The 25,306-nt window shown below is 38.3% G+C and overlaps 1 protein-coding gene across 2 annotated transcripts in view; it reads right to left on the reverse strand.

Annotated features, from left to right (window-relative positions):
• Positions 1 to 25,306, reverse strand: part of CPED1 (cadherin like and PC-esterase domain containing 1) — a 251,594-nt gene that overhangs the window by 2,671 nt on the left and 223,617 nt on the right. For both annotated transcript variants that reach the window (XM_033098799.1, XM_033098798.1), the window contains 4 exons: positions 21,201 to 21,421; positions 20,851 to 20,952; positions 20,361 to 20,448; positions 14,233 to 14,379 (listed from right to left, as the gene is read on the reverse strand). In XM_033098799.1, coding sequence (XP_032954690.1) covers positions 14,233 to 14,379; positions 20,361 to 20,448; positions 20,851 to 20,952; positions 21,201 to 21,421 — 558 coding nt within the window. The remainder of the gene's footprint in view (positions 1 to 14,232; positions 14,380 to 20,360; positions 20,449 to 20,850; positions 20,953 to 21,200; positions 21,422 to 25,306) is intronic.

Consider the following 25,306-nt stretch of genomic DNA (forward strand, 5'->3'; position numbering starts at 1 on the left):
TAGTTTCTTTGTGATTCTATCCCAGATGTTTTATGAATATCAACAAACATATATACAAACAAAGAGGCTATATTTACTGTCTATTTTGCAATTTACAAAAAGTTGCCCTGGTGAAATCTTATACATCAGCTTTAATGATTGGGTTAATATAACTCAAGTTGTTAGCACCAAGGGTCAGAGAGAACGAAACTGGGGACCAAGACAGAGATGGGGGGGGAGGTCGGGAAGTGGGGAGGAGAGAAAATACTGGCAAAGATGTTTTGGGTGTCTTTACAAATGAATAACAAATATGAATTCCATTATATTAATGCACTTGTAAAACATTATTTTTGGTCAATATGGGCACATAAATTAGTTATTGTTGGTGACTAATGAATGCAATAATAGCTAACATGAATTTTTTCCCTCTTTTGAGTGTTTTATAATGATTTAGACACATTTTTCTTGATCCCATGCAAGAGAATGCAATGAAAACAATTCCAAAAATACATAATATTTGAGAAAATCATGATATCTATTTTGAAAATAAGTGTTTTCAGTTTTGTTGCAAGTGGGCATGAACCTTTTTTTGATTTTCTTGTTTTAAAGATAGAAATTCTGTAATGATCTACACCAAATGTTAACAGTAGTGATTTGGGGCAGAGGAACCGTGTTTCCCTGAAAATAAGACCTAGCTAGACCATCAGCTCTAAAGTATATTTTGGAGCAAAAGTTAATATAAGACCTATATTATATTATATTATATTATATTATATTATATTATATTATATTATATATTACATTATAATATATTATACTATACTATATCATATTGTATTATATTATAAGACCAGTTTTATATTAAAATAAGACCAGGTCTTACATTAAGTTTTGTTCCAAAAGATCCATTAGAGCTGATGGTCCAGCTAGGTCTTATTTTTGGGGAAACACGGAATTACAGATGATTTAAGATGTATTCTTCGTAATTTTTGGTCTTGACTTTTTAAATTTAACACAATGTGCATTACTTCATAATCATAAAAATGTTCAAACTATTCCCATTTTGAAGAAAAAAAATGTAATAGTAATGCATTTTAAAACTATTTTTACCCTGGTGACCCCAAAGAAATGAATTGTTTTCCTATAGGTACAGGCTGTTTGGCTTTTCGTGACCAATTCCTCAGATGAAGTGATTCTTAAGAAGTCCAGTGAAATCAGTGGTTTGTGGTAAGGAATCCCTGTGGATCATAATTTAGAGCTCAGTTTGCAGTGAACCACTGATTAATGTTCCAGGTCCCAAGGATGTAAACTTCTATACTGTGCAGCTCCTTCCATGTCTGTTTGGTTACACTATAATTTCAAATATGGTAGACTGGCGAGGTCCACCAGTGTTATCCTGAAGGCTGTGTGTGTGTTGGGGGAGGTCTGTATTCAGTGATAGCAAGGTTAGTGAACATTTTTAATATTTATTTAAGCATAAATATTACATTCAACCCTGAAAAAATATCATTCCAGTGTTCTTAATTTGGTTATATAATTTTATCTTAAATTCTGGCTTTTGCAATTGCCTGATGATCTGCATGCTAATTACATGCAAAGTGGAAAAAGGTCCATCCTGATGTAATGGTTGGTTATATTAGGTTAGTGCAAAAGTAATTGTGGTTTAAAAGGTTAAAAATAATTGCAAAAACTGTAATTACGTTTGCACCAACCTAATAGTAATTTAAAAATTACTTTAACGTGTTGTGTGATTTCAGGGTTGCATTTAATGTTGTATCACAAATGTTGGATACCATGCGAGTGCAGATGTATATAGCAATCTTGAATGTGATTCACAAAAGGGATACACAAAAATACATATTTCCAGTGTATTTGCTGAAGCAGATAGCTTTCGCTGAGAAGTAATGACACTATTTTGCCAGATCACAACGGGAAGGTTGATAATGTATTTCTGTTTTTTAATCATTAAGGTGATCTCTGAGAAAGATGGGATGAGGGGGTCTCCCCCAGCTTCTCGGGGGCCAGCTTAATGCCTCCTACAGTATCAGTGCTCTCTTTCTGCTTTTCAAGATTTGACTCCCACGTGCCCAGGCCAGGGATTAGCCCAACAACACTTTAGTTGGTTTCCTTTAAAAACTATTCTGCAGGAAATATCAAAAACAATAAGTTTCCTAATTCCTTTGTTAAACCAGCATCACCATGTCACTGAATTCTGAAAGCTGACAAACCTCCAGAAAAAAAAAAAAAATCAATTTTGATTTGTCAAAATATAGATGTAAAAAAATCCTCCCAAAACACTACTGTAAATTGAATCTCGGAGCCTTTAAAAAAATCCAGCAGCATTATGGGGCATACCACTAGCCCATACAATTTATTTCAAGAATGCAAGTTTTAATATTATGAAATGTTTTGTTATAGGAAATTACCAAAGAATTATTTGCTATATGATTGTTTACTTTGAAAACCCAACAGCATCTACTGAAAAATAATGAGATATTATAAAGCTACTATTTAAAAATGATGTAGCTTTTCTATATTTTATCAATAATTCATAAGAAATATGTTCGAGAAAAGATCCCATTATAGTACTAAAACAACTTAATTAAGTTCAACAATGATGCCGGCGAAGAATACATCAAAAGTTTAATGAGACATAAAAGAAAACATAAACAAATGGAAACACATACTATGTCAAATCTTTCCAAGTTAATTACAGTGCTACTCCGATTGTAATCACAGAAGGATTTGGGGGAAACTAGACAAAGAAATTCTAAAATAGGTCTTTACAAGTAAATGTAAGAAAATAACCAAGGTCATTTAAGAAACAATAAAAATAGTTATGAGAGGGACCCATTCATCAATATCGAGTCTACCACCACCGACTCAGTGAGTTGGTTGTATGAGCAGAATTCAACACTGAGAGAGAAAGAATAGGAATGTTCGTACTGTAGATTAAAATGCATTTCGTAAACTGCTACTGTTCCCTAAAATGTTTATGGAGAAACAAGGTAGTTCTAAACAAAGCTCAATGTTTTATAAGTCCAGTGACCACAATTGTTGACGGGATTGAAATCAAGAGTATATGTTTAAGATGGAGCTATGGACCAAACTCTTGGTAGTCTCCAGTGGAGAAGGGAGTGAGAATTGGGATGTGGACATACTGAAAAGGCTGGAGTCTTTTGTTTTTATTGTATACACTAATTTTTAAACTTTTAGAGTTAGAAAGAATTCATACAATCCTTTTAAAATAGAAAAAGAGTAGAAGAGATGTAAAATGATGTCGTATTTTATGACATTAAAATGTAATTTTTTTTCCCCCATATAATACCCACCTTTCAATCTCCAGAGTTCTCTGCGTTCAGAAACACATGGAGTAATTCAGATATGATCCCTACCCTCAAAGGGACTATATAAAGACACATGTCTAAGATACTTGAAGTAAGAACAAGAATGAAACGACTTCAAAGACATTGTCTGAGACTAGCTCCCAAGGTCAGGCACCATGTTGTTTCCGTGTCATGAATAGTTCTTAGTACATTAAAGAGACTTAGTGCTAATTTATGGTGGGCATGATAATCTATTCACATGGCTATGATTTCTTTGAACTTATTTGTAAAATTTAGTATCCGGCATTGACGTCAAACTGCTATTTCTGAGTTTCAAAATATTACTTTGTTTTACCTACTCTGCTGGGCTCTAACATGAAGGAAAAGGAGTTAGCTACATTTTAAGGTTTGAAAGTGTTATGCAAGTGAAAAATGTTTGATACCTGTACCAAAAAGAGCAAATTGTTTCTTTCCTTTGTTCTCATGTGTGGAAATGTGCCCATTTGGGTTCTTCCCAAAATCAGAGGACTATTTGGGATTATTAAAATCCAACTAAAGTGTCAACTGGAATGTAGCTTTGGAAGAGAGCTGAAAGCAATACAAACATTAGTTTACCTCTGGGGGATAATAAATATAATAATAATAATAATAATAATAATGATAATAATAATAATAATAATAAATGAGCTAGTAGAGTATCAGTGAAAGATTTAGGTCTTGAACCAGAGACAAGATTCTAGGTGTTTGTGTGCAGTGTTCACACCAATGAGAGACAAATGTCATACACTACACTTCGAAACGCTTCTCTAAATTTGGGTGCATATGACTTCACCACAGAGAAAGCGACATGACAGGGATAAGGAACTACTCCATATGATTAATAATGCATATATATGTGAATTGGAAAAGGTTTACATTGATCTAAACATGAGTGTTAAATAACAATTTTTTTGCCACTTTACAATAATCCCAAGTAACCCCTTGTCTTTAATTTTTTGTCATTGATTTGCTTTTTGTGAATGCTCAGTGCCAAATTCTATTTAACATTAGGAAGAGATAGTGAAAGAAACTGGTCCTAACCTATTAGATCAGTATCGTTCTAGAATCACAAGTATAAGTGTAATAAAAATAATTTTTCTCACAGCAATATGCAAATTTAGATTGTTACCTATAGGAATAGACTTTCAAGTAAAGATCACAGTGTTTCAAAACAATAATATATTTATAATATATTAGTTATAGAAACTTAGAAAGGAGTAATTTTGGAGCCGGAATCAAGTTCTATAATCATAAGATATTATAGGATATATAGATGATCAAATTTTTCTATGACTCAGTGTAACAAGAATTGAAATTCTGTGCTTGGCATGGAGAAGTAACTTTTATTTTTCGTAGGTTTCTTATATGCTAAGAGATCTCCCAGTTTATGATTATAGATCTTTCCCTTTCTCTACACAATTAAGGACTTGGTCACACAGACATTTTAGAAGGCGCACAGATGGCCACAATTTAACTTGACTGGTTTTGTCCAATGGCTAGTGTAAGACTTTACAAACAAATGAAAAAGCATTTTAAACTACACAACAAAACTAACATTGCAACTTTTTGTGTTAAATGCATGTAATCTCAACATTCAGAACTGATTTCACATAGACTTTCATCAGAATGAGCATATTACCATGTCAATTAATTGCTACCCTGAAATAACTTTGAATTTTCAAAAAGCTGGTGCGAACACGGGAAGCTTGGGGATCTGGAAAAGTGTCAGGCAGATTACAAGCAAATACCTTTCCTAAAACTGAACTTGACCTGAATAACACCCAAGGAACTTCTGATGTGGTTCCAGATCCACAGAACAAAATAGAAAACAATTTTCGGTGTGCAAATGTTCCCAAATGTTTCTAGACCGGATTAGGGTGGGATGTTCTGATTACAAGTGTGTTTCACAATCATGGATGGAATCTGAAGAGGAATGAGGACAATGGCTTTTTAAGGTTGGAAAACATAAGATTAACCAGAAAAAAAAAATGTGCTAATGTAGTGTTTTAAGATGAATACACACTATTTGAAATACTTTTTATTTGGTGTAGTCAGTCTGCAGACAGCACGTTCAATTCAAAATCCAGTCACAGATTTATGACCAGCTGAAAAAGTAGCCTAAGAATTCACAGAAATGGAATAAAAATAAAGTGATGAACAATAGCTAGAAGCCAGTCCTTAAAATTCATCATTCCATTTTGAGAAGTCATGCAGTTTTTAAAGATAATAAGGGATTCTTTCATCTACCCCCCCAAATATTTAATTATGGCCACATGAAGTAAGCTATGTTTTGACTGAAGGGAGTCCAACTTCTGAATGGGTCAAAGACGCTCAGGATTAGAGGGCAAGGCTAAAGTTTTCTGTAAGAATGAAGGGGTTTGTTTCTGTTGTTGTTCTTGGTGTTTCCAGGTTTGCAGTGTCTCCGTCTGCCACCCTACCTCCAAATCTCCAACCCTTCTGACTCTGGAAGCTGAGCCCTTTTATCTCCTGTCCCTAAGCAGAGTTCAGTTCCCGGATCTGGGAACAAATTCTGCTCTGAGGTGGGCAAGTAGATTATAAAGAGCTGCCACCCAGTAGTTACCCAATGTAATGTTAAACTGTTGGTTCTATTTTGCACTCCTATGCATTCCCCCGAGACTAACTCCTGTCTTAAACTCAGTTCCTAAGTGGATAAATATTCCTATCACTGAGTTCTTGCTTGATGCTGTTTAAATGCCCTGCGTTAGTCTGGTTGATAAAAAGCTAAGTTCCTACCCAGCTCTATTTACATGTGCCTCCTGGCTCTTGGAATCTAGTTTGATCTTAACTCACAGGTATTTGTTTCCACCTATCTCTCTTCAACTTAGAATTTTTATTTACAACATGGCACTAAAATGTTACTTAGAAACAGTTTGTGTGGACCACCGTGCCCAACTGCTGGCTTCCCTGGAGGGCTATGCTCAGCACTGCTCTGGTCTTTTGACAGGAGATCTACTGGGCCATTTTATTTTCTTGTCAGAAGAAGTCTCCAGCCTCCTGTCTGAGGTAGCATGTGCCTGTCTGCCTGGGTTTGGGGAGAAAATGAAGGGACCCACCCTTCAGGCGCCACCTTTCACTTTCATCTTTCTGGTTTCAGCCCCCACATTCATTTGTTCTTTACCATACTTACGTTTCTGAGTCCTGACTCTCTGCTGTTCATTTCAAAAGAAATCATATGGATGGATGTAGGGTCTTGACCGCACAGAGTGGGGTGAAGGATTTGGGGCCCACCAATTTTGCAGACAGACATTTAACCAACTGTTCTGACCTGTGCCTCAGCCCTGCCCTCGTCAGCACTTGGATCTGAGCTGCTCAGAGGATCTGTGGTCAATTTTACCTCACCTCGGATTGGCGCTTCTCCTTGCAGGCACTTCACATTGTAACGTTCCCTTGTAGGCTAAGGTCAGCTTCTTAAAATGAATTCAAGTTTCTTATCTGTTTTGAGTTATTTCTTTTTCTGTCTTTTTGGGGGAAGGGAGTGAATAGTTTTATGTTTTTAAAGCTTTTTTCATGGAGTTTCAAGTGGAAGAGAAGATAAATGCTTGTGGTTAATCTGTCACATTTAATCTGTACTCCCTGCATGATTTTAGACTATTATCCTTTATACTAGTTTTCCCAAAGTGTGTTTAGTGAGGTGTTAATCGTTGTGATTAAAAAAAAGAAAAGTGGTTCTGTGGTCAAAAACGTTTGGAAAAAGCTGGTTCAAACTAAGCTAAATAGTTTCTTTGCTGTAGGGCTTTTGGGATCATTTATTGTACTAACATTATTTGAGAATCCTTAAAGTGGAGAGGTATACAGTATTTCCCAAACCACAGATCGTGTTTTCACCAGGAAAGAACATTAAAACATAAAGTAGAAAATGTATATCAACGCAGTTCCAAGTCCATCTTAGCTTGGCGCTTAACGCTTGGTAGTAAACCTCCAGAAATGAGGGTTTATTGCAAAGAACATGAAATAGTGATGGGTCAGCATCTCTTTCTCAGGCATCTGGACATTGTAGGTTCTGGTACTGCAGAGTCTGGGATGTACAGCTGCCTTATGGGGTCATAATACTAGTTCAACATAGAGTGACTGACACTCACTTTGTTGATTCTCCATTTAATTATCCTTCTTAAGACGGAGATCCTGATGTAACTGGTGTTACCACCATTCAATATAGGATGCTCCCTTGTGGAACATGGTTTTGTACCAAACTATCTCAGAAAAGCCTGGGTTTCCTTATGGCTAACGAACTCATTCTCATCAGGTAATAATCTCTAATCTAATTGCCCAATATGAAAGGCTAGGATTCACTTGCAGATGATGGAATGAGCACTAATTATTTTTTCCCTAAAGGACTGCCTTGAATCACTTTCTCAAAAAGGAGACGTAGGAATGGTTAGCAGTGAAAGCTTCTGTGACTCCTCTTTAGTTACAGAGCCACTGAAAGATTTTAAATGGCAACATTGGATCTGAAGTATTGAAACATTATCCTCATGGGGGCTTGAAGGATGAATTCAAATAGCTGAAAGTCAAGGTTCCAGGATGGAAATACTGCAATAGCCTACAGCAAATAAATGACAGGGAAGAAGAGACCCTCCAGCCCACCTTGTTCGTTTACTAGCACCTTACTGATTATTTACCAGTATCCTTGACCTGATCTTCTCCCATATAAGCAGGGGCCTTGCTCCAACAGTCTTATTCTCTCCTGTACTTCTAATGTTTCCTTAGTATTGATTATTCCCCCTCTGCCCATAAACAGGCCACGTTGTTCCTCCTATAAACTGTCTCTGGACCATTTTCTCTTCTTAATCCAATATATTTTCCCCTTTTTTATTCTTACTTGTTGAAAGTGTTTACCGCCTCCCTTTCTCATTTCTCATACCTCTTCAGCTTACTGTAGTCTAATTTCTGCCTGTAATATTTTACTAAAACTACTCTTAATATGGTCAGAACGACCTTCTCAATGCCTTAGTAGATCCTTCTACTACATTTGACAACATTAATCTTATTTCCATCTCTCCTTACAAATTTTCCCTTTTTGGATTTCCACACCACACTCTACTAAAGTTTCTCTCTGACACTTTATTCTCTAAACTCAAATGCTCCTATGTCTCCAAACTTTGCTTAACTACTGGTATTTCCAAGAGATCCTTCCTTGACTCTTCTTATTCTACTCAATTTCTTTGGATGATCCTCTTTTTATGGTTTCAACTATTATCTATTTTCTGATGACTTCTAACTTTTTATCTCCAGCTCCAACCTATCCCTCCAGCTTTAGGTATCTATATGCTACTGCCTGTGAGAGCTCTCCACCTGGATGTCCTACAGGCATCAAACACAACATGTTCAAAACCGAATTCATCATTTCTTCCCTAAGCCGGTATCTTCTCAGTTATTCTCTGTCTCAATTGCCAGTTCAGCTCTCTAATCCATCACCCAAGTTGAGAATCATCTTTGATTCCTCCGCCTCTCTCATGCCACAGATAAGATTTACAGATATTCTTTTTTAAATTGGGCCTGCATTCGTCTGCTTCTCCCTTATGCTTGCTGTCTGTCCTGGGTTAGGTGAGCCTTTATCATCTCACCCGATTCTGGCAAAAGTCTCCTAAATTCTCGCCCTGACTTAGTCCTCTTCAAACCTTCCCTCCTCACTGTTATCAGACTTACCTATTTGAAACAAAGACATGACCATCTTACTTCTCTTTGAAATCCTTCATTGGCTCTCCATCTCCTATAGGACAAAGTCTGATCTCTTACTATGACCTACTAGCTTGCTTTTCACCGTCCCCTTTTATAACTGGTGCTCTGCAATACACAGATTTGCGATTCCCTGAGACATCAGGTCATTCCCAAGCTACTTTTGTTGACATTGTTCCATGGGGTGGGAGTGGCCTTCCTTTGCCGTCACCCTATTACCTTGTCTAGGGTCTGCTCATTCTTTAGCAATCGACATGGACAGTTGTCAAGGAGGGTTCATTCAGTCCTCAGAATGGGTTGGGTACCCCTTCTCGGTGTGATTACAACATCCTATGTCTCTAACATGCCACTTAACACATTGTTTCACAATATGAGTTTTTATGCCTGACCCTCCAACTGCAGTGTTTTGAAGACAGAGAGTGTTTCTTATATTTTTGTATCGCTACTATTTAGCTCACGCACTGGATTCACAACACAAGTGTGAGATGATTAAATAGAAGAAAAAAACAAAGCCAAGGCAATTGGAACAATATCTAGGGAAATGATTTGAGGAAATATTTAGGAGATAAACAGGACTTGGTCACCAGCTGGTTTGAGATTGTTAGGGTTTTGAAGAAAGATAAGCAGGAATCAAGGATGACTCTAGTTTGTCAATGACAGCACAACAGAGTAAATTTAGAGAAGAAGAAAGTTTAAAGGGAATATTCCTTCTTCTTTTTTTTTGTGGACATGTTTAGTTTGAGACGGTTATGAGAATATTACAAAAATTCTCCTAGCTCCTTTTACAGTTAATACAGTGCTTACACAGACACTCAAAAAATTTCATGAATTAAATTGCTATTACTAATTTATTAAAAATAACCATGCTGATAGCTAAATTCTGGGATCTGCTATATAACTTAACTCTACTTGGATCAGTAACTCTTTTTTCTCTAAAAGTCATTACTTCAGTTTTCTAGATAGGTGAATTTATCTATCTAGATAAATGAATTCAAAGTTTCTGAGAAACTTTTAAAGTTTGAAGGAGAAAGAGAAACACTTTAGGCCCATAATAAAGAAGGAAAACGTTTCTAAACCAGATAAGCTTCTGTTTATTTAATTAAGATTAAATGATGAGTAGATGATGAAGATGAAATAATAATGGAAAATCATCCCCGACAAAGATCCGAAAATTTCTTCTTCTTTCCATGGTGCCAGAATCAAAGGAATCCTGCTGGTTATTAGAGCTGGCTGGTGATGCCAGAGGCTTTTTTTGACTGAGTCTAAAGCTCTCGCCACATCTGCCAGAAAGCATGTCACATAAGGGCTGTACAACTGATTAGACTTGTTAATAATCCCATAGTAACTAGTTGTGGATTTGCGCCTTCTGCAGGTTTGAGCTGATAATATTTTTGCATCCTTTCCAGGTGTTAGCTTGTTCACAGTTGATGTTTGCCACGTAACTAAAGGTATCATCCAAAAGCACTGTTGGGCAAGAGCTACCTGGATCCTGTTGGTTGTCCTGCATAAACATTCGGAAAACAAATTCCATCTCTACCCATGAAGAGAAACACCTTTTCTAATCAGCAGGAACATTTTAGTCAAAACTGATGGACACCAGTTGGGAAATTGTTGATAGATTCGTGGTGGCAAAGTATTCTCTCTGGGTGTCTTGACAGATGAAAGAGATGTCCCAAGCCCTTTAATCTCACCTATGGCAACAAGAGCTCACTGGAGCAGCTTTGTTATATCTATGATCAAATTCTCACCACAGATCAAAGAGGACACATCATGTTTTTACTGTAATGATTACACCTATCCTTCTCAGGTGTCTGAATCTATTGTGGGAATGGTTTCATTGAACACCAGAAGATACAAGTCTTCCAAAACCCAAATTCTTAGGCCTCTAAGAATACAGCTGATTTTGATTCTTGCTATTATATTACTGCATGATAAATTCCTTTGCCAGCTCATAACATGAGCACACAGGAAAAATGATTGCCGTTAATAAATTTCTACCGTTTAATGTGTTTTGCATGAGCCAATAAGCTACTTTTTCCTGGCTTGCTACATTTATCATCAAACCATCCTTTGCAAGGAGCTTTAGATTTTCTTGATTGTTTAAAATAAGCTAACAGTGATTTTAAATGTTGGGTGATGGTTTAGAAAGATCATAAAACATCAGTGTCAGCCCTAGAAACTTCCTGAGGTACAGGTGGTACAAATAGTACAAAAGTTAAGCAACAATGATACCTAAATGATGAATGGGTTTAGAAACTTTGTTATGAAGGAAGTCAGCTGAGAAAGATGACCTTATCAGCTCTGTGTTGTAACTAGAAAAGTAGATGCTCCTAGAAGGATTTCAGCTCATATGTGAACAATTCAAAATGGATAACACTGCTCTAGAATCATCTGAGACAATCTGGGGTATACCTCTGTAGTATGCCTTCAAGACAGAACACATTAAATACATATAAGGTTTAAGAGAAACCAATTTGTGCATGCAAATTGCACTCAAAAATTATAAAATCAAATGAGTGAAGTAATTTCACCTGACATACTTAAATCACTATTATGCAAAATAAGAATGGTTTTCATTAGTGATAATTCTAAGCCAGCATTCTATGTCGGATAGTTCAGAGTCTTTTTTGCAGTCCATGCCTGTTAGTTGTCAACTGGCTAATACTATGGCAGGAGATACACGTAATGGAATCATGTGGGAAGGACATCTTCTGGTTTTTAATTGGAGCCATGCTGGAAATCATTGGAGGACTTCTCGTTTTTAAACTTCCAAAGCACTAAAGCTGAAAAAGAGAAACAGATACCCTCCCCCAAATACTAATGAAAGACACACTATGCAAAAATAAATAAATAAATACACAAACAAACAAACACTATCTCAAAGAGACTGAAAAAACAATCGGTATGTCACCTTTCAAAGTCCCTATTTTCTGTGTGTTTGGCAACCTTTGCTTGTTTTTGCGGCCAGCTGTGATACTGTGCTGGCTCAGCTGCAAGTTTGTTGTTTCTTCTTCTTGCAGGCTACCTGTTCTTGTGTTTCTAAGTCTTGACTTTTTTCAAATAGAATAGACACTGGAAGGGTGTTCTATGTTGTTGTGGGAGCAATAAGTAGACACACAGTACCCTACAGCTTGAAATCTGTTCTGCAAGATCATGGCCAAGTTCCAAGTTGATAGATCAAAATGGAAAATGCCACGATGTCTACTGTGGGTGCCGGCGCCCCCTTCTCTGAGATGCAGTTCCATTTGTCATACCAAAATATAACATCACTCCATAAGCAGAACATGCAGAAGAATCAATGCAGTGTCAATAACTTTTGGGTAGTCATAAAAAAAAAATCTGAGGACCAAGATAGACTCTGACAGTCATAGTAAGGCCTGAAAAAACAGTCAGAAGAAACCTTTAGCTGTCATCTCACTAGTCAACCCATTAACGACTGCATCCTGGTTTACACAGGAGACCACCTAAGAAAGAATGAGTCAATATCTGACAGGATGACCAAATGAGACATTCTCCATCGCAGTTTCAGCTGAAGGTCCTGAGATCTAGATCAAAGCACAGTAGCCACACGACTTCAAATTCCTAAGCAATATCTGGATAATATATGCAAAACTGGCAAAAGTGTGGACAACATCCAGTTTTGCAAACCCTTGTGTCATTCAAAGAGTTGAGAAATGAAGGTGAAGGAAGAGAGAGAATTTCTATGGGAGGGGTTTTCCAAATGCTTTGTGGTCTTCCTCCTTTTTGAGGAGTTGCTTCACCATTGCTTTAAGCCAAGTGAGAGGGAGCCTCAAGAGACCAACTTTGAGCGGTAAACATATGTCCTTTGGGGCTTTGGCAGTGTTAGAACTGGTATGAGACACTGCGGCTAAAATTCACCTTTTGGCTGGCAGAGCGAGAGTGAGAGTGAGAACCAGAGCAAGAAAGAGAGAGAAAAAAGGAAGGGGTGCATGGGGAGCTAACTGTATTTCTAACAACAGCAGAGTATGGATGCATGAGTGTTTCTTGTGGAAGAAATATGGGCAACTGAGTATAGCCAGCCCAGTGCTATTTTGAATATTTTCCAAAAAGATGCCCGGAAGGGCAATGCAACCCCAACAGAGGGATGGACAATTAGAAGTCAAGGGGCCAAGAAAGGAATGCAGCAGCAAGAGGTATTGCCTCTTTACAGGGAGCTATGTTCAGAGGGCCCCAGTGGGAGGTGTCGTCAAGGAAGTCTACAGAAGCACCCAAAAAGAAGGCAATGCCATATTCTACCCAGAGAACACATGGATGGTTATACTATGCCCGTCAAGTCAGACTTTTGTTGCCCTTAACATCTCCTCCTTGACCTGACCCAATGAAGAAGGGGACAGAGAAGTGGCAAAGCAAATGCGGAAATAGGAAAGCAGCCTCCTGCTCCCTTACTCCTACTTCAGGCTTTTGAGACTGAGGCAAGTCTGAGCTGGAAAAAGGAAATGACTTTATGTGGTTATAACACAGGCCTGGGCAATTTTAGTACTGAAGTGATAGTCTTCTTATGCCTGAAAGTGATCGGAGACCTTTTATTACTTGACAGTGGTTTTAAAATGATGGAACTTATCAAGATTTTAGTCAAGTGGTAGGGAGGAAATAATCCTCTTGAGAGGACAAGAGGAAAAGGATAAAACTGTTTTCTTCTATCACCTTATCAGCTTAACCTATTTAATTACTGGCTACAAATAAAATCATTTTCTCCACCAAGGGGGAAAAACTACTCAAAAACAGGCCCTCCTGTTATGCACTGACTAAACCGAAGGAAGAAGCTCGTTCATTAGTTTCGCGCATTAAATAGTTTGGATTTCCAAGCTGCCTCCCATAAAGACATTTCCCACTTTCTTTGGACACAATTTCTGATGGGAAGGCGCGGAGTCTCTCAGACAAGGCAAGTGTTCTCCAGGTTTGTTTCCATCTTCCTGCATGCATTGTCTCGTGGTCCTAGTTTTCAGGTGTCTACATAACCACTTACTTTTTTAAACACCAAATTTGTAGAGCCTTGAGTTGGGATTGCTACATGCTGTGGTTCACTGATGATCAATATATCATTTAATCTCCGCCTGACAGTTTTTTAATGCAAAATAAGACTGACAATGCAATAAAGATACGATGAGAAATAAAAAAAAAATCAAAAAAAAAAATCAAACGCTACAAAAAGCAGAACCAGAATAAATACCTCATGGAAGTGACATCCACAGGTCCCCTGTAAAAACTCTTTGTATCGCCCCATTGTTATAGCGAACGTGTCAACCACTTCATAGCCATATTTTTTTGCAGCATCCAGAATAATCAAGTTTTCTTTCCATAAGTTCTGAACTTCACTCTGTATTGCAAAGCAGAAGAATGAACATTTTTATTAAGAGGATTGTTTTATGATTTAATAACTCAGGTAGAAACCATGTAAATTTCATTTTTTAAAAAACAAATTGGTCTTATTTTGAAATAAAGAATCAATTTCACGTGCACTTCTTAAATAAAGATGTGTTCTAACTTGTTTACCCAAAATATAAATATAAACATTTATATATATATATAAAACAGTAATACATAAATATCTACAGTGATACCCAATTTGGAAGTTTCCCTTCTGTGTAAAAATTGTTAGATTTATTGTCCACAAAGATCCATTGAAATATCTGAAATTCTCAATTTAGAAGCCAAGATTTGAAAATCACAAATGCTGTCTCCATTGATCGGGATTCTTGTTCATTCGTTTAGGCATTTGATGATTAATGAGCATTTGTTTTGTGCCGAGGGACAGGAGTACGGGGATAAATAAATCATGGTCCCTGCTCTTTAGACATGACATTCTTTTTTTTCTTTTTTCTTTTTTCTTTTTTTAAGTCTTTGCAAAAGAAATGTATTTAATTCTGCAGGCAGAATTACAGTTCCACTTGGTTCAGTTACAAGCAGACCAAGTATTCCCGCACTAGGCACACCAATACCACAAACCATGTCTGTTTCAATTAAAGCAGGGACTCCAAAATCCCCCAGAGGGCAAGGTTAACAGTACAGATGCCTGATTCACAGTCCCTATCTGTAAAAGCATCAATTCCTGCAACATCAGCAGTTCAGAATGTTCTGATTAATACATGATTAATTGGGTCCAAAATTATTCTTTTTTTTTTTTTTTTACAGTGAAAAAATTTTATATCTGGAATTAGCCAGCTGGACTCAGTTTAGATGATCCCAGTGTTGTTGGCAACATCCAAAGCATCATAGTCAGGAGCCAGTGGAACATATGCCTTCTTCTCTCCATCAGGCCTGATCAGGGTGCTGACCTTGGCCACGTCAATGTCACAGAACTTCTTCCCAGCCTGTTGGATCTGGTGCTCGTTGGCCTTGACATCCGTCCACAATGAACACAAGTGTTGCTGTCTCTTAGCTTCATGGCCGACTGGGTAGTTAGGGGCAATTGGATGATGGCACAGCAGTCAAGTTTGTTTCTCCTGGGGGCGATCTTCTGAGGATATGTGGGCTGCCTTCAGAGCCGCAGTGTCTTGGCCTTCGGAAGGTGGGTGACGCACAGATCTTCTTTTTGTGGATGCCTTTCAGCACTGTTTTCTTTGCCTTCAAAGCCTTTGCATTGGCTTTGGCTTTGGGAAGGGCAGCGGCTTCCTGCTACGCTTTTGGTGCCATCTTCGTGAAAAGCCAAAATCATTCTTATCACCACTAAAACAGTGTCACCACAAAATAATGCCAGTAAACAATTAAAGGCATTGAAAAAAAAACAAGACAATGATGATGCTGATGCTGATGATGGCTGTGGTGACTCGCAGTTGAGCCTTGATGTATACGACATGTATACCTGGTCTTGAGTCCACTGTACTGGAATTAAACATGCATACTAGATGTTGTCAAGTTGTGCTTTAGAAAACTTAAATAGTATTTAATGAGTGAATATAGTTACCATACTTTTCTTTTTTCTTTTTCTTTTTAATTAAAGTTTATTGGGGTGATAATGGTTAGTAAAGTTACATGGATTTCAGGTGTACAATTCTGTAATACATCATCTATAAATCCCATTGTGTGTTCACCACCCAGAGTCAGTTCTCCTTAGACATGACATTCTAATAAGAGAAACAGATATGTACACATTTACCAAGTCCTTTCTTTGGGGTAAACATACCAGACTCTGGGCTAATAGGGAAAAGGAAGTAGTTCTGCGGAGGCAAGGGGATAGCTGGACAGTGAGGCTTCAAGAGGGGGTTCCTGAGCAGACAGGGGTTTGCCTGTCGGGTGGGGTGGGGAAGGGAAGAAGGAAAGTGTGCTTAAGGGAGCAGCAGAATTGAGTGAAGGCTCCAGCGGCTGCTTCTCTGGATCACATTCCTTCCATCCTCCCGCCCCATCCATGTCTGAAGTAATGACCATGCTAGGAGGAGCTCTAGTTCAGGTCCCCTGTCCAGAGAAGGGACTCCTCCACTAACTACTGTAGCTCCAGGACTCCTCATCAGTTTGGCCAAGACTTTCTCAGACTGACCTGCCACCTGAGACATCCTATATAATCCATCCTTCTTCCACTGCCTTCGTATCAGACACATTACAGCCAAACACAGTCCCAATATATAGTGGACACTCAAAAAATATTTGGTGCACGACTGAGTGATATGCATTGGATTCTGCGTTCTGAAATCTCCCCGCGTACTCTTCATCCTTCTCTTTAATCTTCCCCGGGACTGTCCCTCATAAATTCCCTCATTCTGCTAATCCTGTCTTGGTGTCTGCTTCTTGGTGAACACAAACTGGCAGGGAGTGACTTGTACTCTCTTTGCCTCTTCTAAAGCACAAAAATTATTTTCAATTATTGTCGCTTTGTAGTATAAATTGAAGTCAGGGAGTGACTCCAGACTTATTCTTTTTTCTTAGGTTGTTTTTGTTATTTGGGGTCTTTTGTGATCCATATAATTCTGATGATTTTTTGTTCTATTTTTTTTAAATAAGTGCCATTGGGAGTTTGATGGGGATTGCATGGAATCTATAGATTGCTTTGGGTAATATGGCCATTTAACTATGCTCATTCTTCCCACCATGAACATGGAATATGTTTCCATTTCTTTGTGTCTTCAATTTCTTTTAATAATGTCTTATAGTTTTCAGTGTATAGGCCCTTCACATCCTTTGCTAAGTTTATTCCCAGGTATTTATTCTTTTTGCTGAAATTGCAAAAGGAATTATCTTTTTTGAAATTTCATTGTTAGTATATAGGAATGCCAAGACCTGGAAACAACCAAAGTGTCCTTTGGTAGCTGATTGGATAAAGAAGATGTGGTACATATTTATAATGGAATATTACTCAGCCATAAGAAAAGATGAAATACTGCTGTGACAAGATGGATGGTATCTTGAGATTATCATGCTAAGCAAAATAAGTCAGACAGAAAAAGTCGAGAACCATATGACTTCACTCATATGTGACATATAAAACTGAAAGCAACAAATGAACAAGACAAACGAAACAAAAATTCATAGACACAGATAATAGTTTAGTGGTTACCAGAGGGTAAGCGGGGAATGTGGGTAGCAGAAGAGGGTAAAGGAGGTCAAATATACGGTGATGGAAGGAGAACTGACTCTGGATGGTGAACACACAATGTGATACATAGATGATGTATTATGAAAATGTACACTTGAAACCTGTATAATTTTACTAAACAATGTCACCCCAATAAATTTAATACAAATAAAAATAAAGAAAAAAATAAAAATTATTTTAATTTTCCAGATAAAAAAGCAAATTACTTGCATCTGTTAATCCCACTGCAAGGTAAAAGAAGCAGTAGAAATACGCAGAAATAATATTCTGTGTTCTCCACTGTGCTCATATACCTATTTATATGTGACATTCAAAGAAGAGTGTTTTCTCCCAAATGACGATAGTGAATTGAAAAGGTTCATAAAGAAGAAATCTGAAGGAAAAGAGGCAGATGCAAATTTGGTTTGTGCTATCCCATGAAAAATGATGTTCAGTGTTGTTTGTAGGCCTTTTTCTTGTCCAGTTATAAATATTTTCTCAACTTTGATATGTCTAATTATGAAAAGCCCCTGGAACTTTGTAGTAAGCAGTTTCTAGAGAAAGGTCATTTCTCTGGGAAATAGACTCAGATGGAAATGTGCACGAAGGGGGCAAACAGGAGAGTGCTCTAAGAAAGAATGCCTGTAAGGGAGGCTTTTGTGGATCCCACTTGGGGGTTCTGGAGTTGGGAAGACCCTTCAGAGATGGCCCCAATTACAGAAAGGGGCTGAGTGTTAGCACCCCTGCACTGGCAAGTTGGGTTTCTGCAGCAAAAGGCAATTCCTACTGGGATTCAGGTAGGAGTCCTGATAAGGCCACATTCCCAGCAGCCATGGAGAATGAAGGTCTCAGTCCTGAAAGGGCGATCTAGGAGTGGCCAAATCATACAAAATATCACTCACTCATTCCCTTGTAAGATATATTTTGTGTCTACCATGTGTTTTGCATTAGGGGTACGGGAATGAGCCATGCAGCCCTCCCTCCCTGAAGTTAAGCTCTCACCAAAGTTAGTTTAGCAGGGACACAGATAACCGATGACTGCATGCGTTGTTTGACACGGATGAGGGCACAAGAGCCTCTTATAGGAGCTCATGGCAGGAATAGACCATCAAGTGTAGTGCGTCAATTATGTCTTCGCAGAGGAAATAACATTTAAACTGACACTTGAGGGTTCTTGGGAGGTACCTAGGTGGGGAAGTGGTGGGAGACTGGGTTCAAGAAGCGAGAAGGGTGATTTCAAAGACCTGGAGGTAACGGAGAGCATGATGTGCTTGAGAAGCTAGAAGTCACTCAGCATGGCAGAGCTCGGTGGCGGCGGCGGTGGTGGTGGTGGTGTGTGTATATTTACATATGTGCATGTGCAGTGGTAGTGAGGATACATTTACAGAGGAAAGTAGAGGCGTAGTGTTGAATGGCTGGCCGTGGAGCGTATGTTCCTACCTCCAGTTGTGATTATCATTTTCTCTTTCATTCGATCGTTTCTCCTCACCCTCTTCTTCCCTTTTCTCTTCACTCAGTTTGAAAGGACAGATAAGCACCACCCGAGCCCAGGGGGGCAGGCATAATGTTTAGCACAATGTCTGGTACACAGTCAGTGCTGAAGAAATGTTTGCTGCCTGCTGAGATGAACTGATTCTGAGTTAGTTACCTAAAAACAAATATACGGACGGGCCACAAGGACTCCAGTCCCTGAGGAGCCACAGTCACCCATGCAGAGTCGGGTCACCAGAGTCCTCAGGAAGGAATGGCCACCTTGACCTGTAGCCTGCCAATAACATTAAAGGAGAACCCACTCATAACCCACAGCCAAACTGTCAAATGACTGCTCCCCTAATTCCCAAAAGTGTCAAAGCATTCAGCCCCCTGCTACATACCTTAACCCCTTAGCCCCTCCTAACTCCAAGAGGCTGAATTTGGAAGCTTTACTTGGGCCACTTCCTACCAGTTCTCCTGCTTTTGCAACACAGATGTGGCGCCCAGGCAGGCAAAGTTTCAAGAAAGGAGGGGAGCTTGCGGGATGCTGGGGAAAGCGGGGCTCACTCAACACGGACACAGAAATAAATCTCACTTGGCTCACTTATTAAATGGATGGATTCCTGTCTCCGCAATTCCCAGGCCTTCCTGAGCTGCCCTGGGCAATGGCATACAGACCCAGCTGCCGTGAAGTCTCCTCCCTTGCATAGGAGCAGCTGGTTCCCTTGCCTACAGGTGTTTGTCCACCTGTTCTTTGCTGAGACCACTCTGCAGCGCTGAGACTAATTTCCTATCTTCTGTAAGAACTGCTCAGAGGCCTCTAGCTCCTTCCATTTGTAAATATCCAATCAGAGGAAAAACCAGCGATACTCCTTCAAAGATGATTTTTAATGCAACGAGTCAGAAATCATCTTCAGAAAGCCACTCTCACCCCCAAGTACCCATTGATGCTGACAATTTCATTTGTGGTTTCAGCCTGAGCCTTTCTTTAAAGGTGTATGACATGTAAGTGGGCTACGGAGCTCCTTAAAGCACAATCTTTCTCATCTAACTTCTGTTCTTTACTTCGTCACAGTTTGGCATCCTCCTTCCTCTTTTACGAACTCAAAGCATTATTTGCAACATATTTATGGTTTATGGTCTCCTTATATCTAGGGATAATTATAACTGATTTGAAATCATCATCCATGAGTACACTATCCTTTGACTTTTATAGAGGCTGCTGAATATTACGGTGCCTTTTGGGTCCTTTTTCAGACACCAGCAAAGATCGTTAGAGGAAGCATGAAAGTCACACAGCCTGGAGGAGATGGGCTTACCTGCGTTAAGAAATGTACTCCATCCACTGGCAGATGAAATCCGATTCCCAAACTTTTGATGATCACGAGGATATTGAGTAAATTTTCCCTGTGAAATAATCAGAATTCTAAAGTGATGAACTCCAGTTACATTTGTAGACATTTGTGTTACATAAACAAACACAGTGAAATTCTTTTAGAATGTGATAACTGCCAGATAGGACTAAATTCTCATTTTATATATTTGATGTATATTAATTTTTTGTGTGTGGATAGAGTTTTATGTGCTAGTGGGCATGTTTTGATCTGTAGTCAATGTAAATTTGGATACTGAACAGCCATCTTGTGACTGGACACAAAAGTATTTCGAAAATTTTAAAACTAGACCTTAAGTACTTAATTCTAAACAACAAGTTGCTCTTTAAATAAAATCTCGATAAAATTCAGTTACATTAAGAGTAATATTTTTTACATTTAGAATATAATAACAATTATTGTTGCAGAAATGTACCTCTTCAAAACCTTGTGAATAATTTGCAGGTGATTGGAATTAAGCCACTGAACACCACCAACGACCAATACCGTCTGGCCTGTATTCTCCAGGGGACGTGATCTGAAAGCCAGAAAGAAAAACAACACATGTTGCTTTGAAACAGATGGTAAACATTTGAACAGCATTGCCTCACATTTCATTGAACCATATCTGGCATCCTGATCACAGGACCTCCTTGTCATAGACAACTCGTTCGCAGCCATATTACTTGGGATTTAAGCTTTTCAGCACATTTGATATACAGTGAGCAATTATGACTGCCAGTAAAACATCAGTACATTGTGCTGTTCATAATAGTTTCATTGTACCTTTGCAAGAGATGTTCAAGTGCTTTTTCAAATGTTGGTCTCAATGAAGGGTTTATCCAGAACTGGGGATAGTAGGAATAACTGATCAAAGTTTTCCCACCATTGACATTGTGATAGATTTTAGTGCCATGCACCTTCTGCCATTCCTGCAAGGTTTCATTCAGTCTTTCGATCAGGTAGTACATTATCCCTCTGTTGGTTGAATCTCCAATGAAAAGAATCTATAAATTAAAGAAAAAATATTTGCTTTCAAAATCTGTTTACACGGGATAGGAGATAATATATTTGTTGAATATTCAGAAAGCCACAAATGTAATTGTTTGAAGGACAGCCCTTCAAACTGTTAGAAATGACATTCATCATATTCTCCCCCAAACCTATTTATTTTCCTCTTCTCCATCTTAGAAATGACATCATCCACTGACACACTAGCTAATGTTGCTTCATGTTATCTTCAATTTCTCTAGCTCCTTTATGCTCTTTATTTTCTCATCTAATCAACTTAACGAGTTCTATTGATTCAAATAGGCATGAAGTACTTTAGTGTTGTAAGATTTCCCAATCTCTTTTTATCTTATAGATGAGAAAACTTGGAATCCACTAGGTTACTAGCTCAGTAGAGGTCATGCCACTCCTTGAGAAAAGAGCCACAGGGCTAGGATCTGAATTTCTCAACAGCAGTCTATGTCCCAGGGTGCAAATCCCAGTGCCATTTGCTCTGGAAGTTTCTCACACCATCACCTCCTTCCCTTTCCCACCAGCACAGCCCTGCTCCAGGCTCCCATTGCTTCAAAGCTGTGTTATTATTGTTAATACTCTCGCAATGGGTCTTCCTTCTCGCATAATGGCTGCCCTCTAGTTCATTCTAGACACAGTATTACTGGGATACATTTCCAAATGTCTAGCTCTGGTCATCTTACTTGTGTGCTCAAAAACTTTATTGGCTCCTGTTTTCTACAAAATCAAGTCTAAACTCCTTAGGCTTAGCTAACATTTGCTGAATTTTTGTCACATACCAGGCTTTGCTAGGCAATTTCTCACAGGTTACTTAGTTTCAATCTTCTAATTGTGAGGTTTGAATCATTATTTCTGTTTCACAGATGAGCAATTTGAGGCGCAGGGGGATTGAAATCATAAATCTAGCAAATGGGGAACACAAGACTCAAATCCATTCCCTTTAACTCCCAGGGCAAGGCCAACGGACCCATCCTCTCAATGCTTCCTCTCAGTACACAGGTCAGATTCCTACTTTGTCATTGAACATGATTTGCACTCAACAACATCTGTTTTTCCTTGTGATAATCTGACTGCCTAGAAAGCCCCTCCCTTTGCAGCCCCACCTGTGTAAATGCTACACAACCTCCAGACCTGACAGAAACGTCTCTCCCACAGGGTCTTGTCCAAAGCCCCAGCCAGAATGACCTTCTCTGTCCTCTGATTTCATTACATTTTTCATTTCCATTACAGATTTTATCGAAGACTACATGAAATGGCTATTTGTGTCTGTGCCTTTTTTTCTTATATCACATCAAGAAGTTTTTGAGGTCAGAGTCAGGGTTAATTTCTGAATTCAAATTTCCCCCATAGTACTATGAATGCACTTTAAAAATATTTATTGAATTGAAAGTCAAAGGGACTTTTGTTAGAAACAATCCCTTTTAATGTCTTTGGATAAGGTTTGTTCTTTGGTTTTTTCCTCCCTTTGTTGAGATTTCTGTTTCCATTAGTCATGCACATACTTCCTTCTGGTTAACAGCAATCATTGCTATAATTTCTCAGGCACTACTGCATTTGTGCATTCACAGAAAATTTAGTGAGAATGTGCAAAGGTTTATTCTTTCCATAGTGAGTGTATTCAAATAGCTGTTTGGAGAAATCCAGAAAGCAACTCCAATTTGCCTTCAGATCAAATGCTGTCACCATAAACTTCGTCAAGCCCAAGTGAATAACGTAAGTTATCAAGGCCCCAATCACTCATCCTCTCAGTAGAGTTCCACTTGGCGCAATAAAATTCCAGCATAAGAAAATAATTTGTGAAATCACTTGAAATTCTTCTTACTGGATTTGACCTATAACTATTTCTGATTTTTAACAGAGAATTTTGAAGAATCACGAAAGCTCTTAATTTTAGGTACTTCTAATGATCCAGCTCCAAATGTGTGAGTTTGCTAAGGCTGCCATAATAATATACCACCGATTAGGTGACTTAAACAACAGAAATTTATTTCCCATGATTCTGGAGGCTAGAAGCCCAAGATGAACGCATTGGTGTGGCTGGTTTCTCGGGAGAGCCTTTCTGCTTGATATGTAAGTGCCGTCTTTGCCCTGTGTCTTCCCATGGTCTTTGCACTGGGTCTGTGTCCTAACCTTCTCTACTCATAAGGACACTAGTCATATTGAATTAGGGCCCTCGCATATGACCTTATTTTACTTTAATTACCTCTTTAAGTCCCTATCTCCAAATAGAGTTACATTCTGAAGTACTGGGACTTACGACTTCCACATACGATTTTGGCTGGCTGGGAACTCAGTTCAACTCTTAATGTCCATAAAGGATCTTTGAGGTCCAGCTTTTAAACTAAATTGCCACTAAATGTGTTTCTTACAAATTCTTTTCATTGCAGTATCAAGATGCAATCCCTCCTAAGCTATCTCCAGGCAACCAGTAAGATCACAGGGTGTCTGTATTGTGGGCTACAGAGAGAGACACAGAGGTTTAAAAAAGTCAAAGTAGCTCTATGTTACTGAGAGGGAAAAAGATTCTAGATTTTGAGTCTTTTCTGTGGGTTATACAAAGATGCAGCTCACCAACGCGTGTCAGAGGCAAAAGTTGTGCTTCAGAATTCTAGGTACCGTTATTTTTCAACTAGATCATCTTAGACAAATTATGTGACCTCTCCAAGGGTTCAATCCCTTATATTTACCATAGGAAAAAATAACAGCACCGCCATGGAGGACTTCAATACAATTTATTATTATTATTATTATTATTATTATTATTATTATTATTATTTTGCTATTTCTGTGATTGGTGAGGTTTATTTATTTATTTTTTAATTTTCTTTTAAATTAAAATTTATTGGGGTGACAATTGTTAGTAAAATTACATAGGTTTCAAGTATACATTTATATCATACATTATCTATATATCACATTGTGTTTTCATCACCCAGAGTCAGTTCTCCTTCCATCAGCATGCACAAGTATTTGACCCCTTTTACTCTCGTTTACCAACACAAGTTTAAATGCTTATCTTATTCCTGGCACACAGTAAGCCACAGTGAGTGTGGGCTAGCATTAAGGAACAGGAAAAGACAAGCAGCGGCTTTGGGTGTTTCCAGAGTGCCTGGCCGTGCATTACTAAGTCATCTGAAACCCACTAGCTCATTTAGAGAACTGTCAGAGAAGACAGGAAATGTTTTAAATGGTAGCAATCTCTTTCTTGCGCTATCAACCCTGAAACTGATGCACAGCAAGACTTGTAGGGTTGCTGGTGAAACTGAAGGTCTGGATGGAGATGTGGAAGAGAGATCACCACCCTGAGCAAACCAACTCTCAGAACAGTCTATTGAGTCTCCATTGCTGATTAGTGACTAAGAAGAGCTACATGGAAGGGCGGAGAAAGTGTCACCACCATCATCTGCAAAACAAATTCTTCCAAACGGCAAAGACCTAGATAGCATTTTTCAAGTCCAGCAGACACAACTCTGGGGAGACTGTTTTCTAGAGAATTATCTTACCCCAGTGCTGTTCAATTCATGAAGGATAGAAATGATAAATTATAACTAAAATGAAAATGCAGTTGTAATTTTAAGACTGATTGTTCTGTAGGTGACACAGTTTTTGTAAGACATGAATTGGTATTCCTAACTAAATAATGTCTAATTTCACAATGTCAGCGTTTCAGTTAACACACACAATTAAACAATAATATCAGGAATTAGGGTGATTATTTTCAGTCATATGATTCATATCCAATCTTTATATTTTTCAGGTCATTCAATTTGGTGAATTTTTTAAAAGGAAATTTATAGGTCTATTTCTACTTTAAAAGGCCTAAATCACCATAACAAATATTCATAACTAGCCATGAAATTTGTAAATAA

This window comes from Rhinolophus ferrumequinum, chromosome 26, assembly GCF_004115265.2.
Source record: "Rhinolophus ferrumequinum isolate MPI-CBG mRhiFer1 chromosome 26, mRhiFer1_v1.p, whole genome shotgun sequence".
NCBI lineage: Eukaryota > Metazoa > Chordata > Mammalia > Chiroptera > Rhinolophidae > Rhinolophus > Rhinolophus ferrumequinum.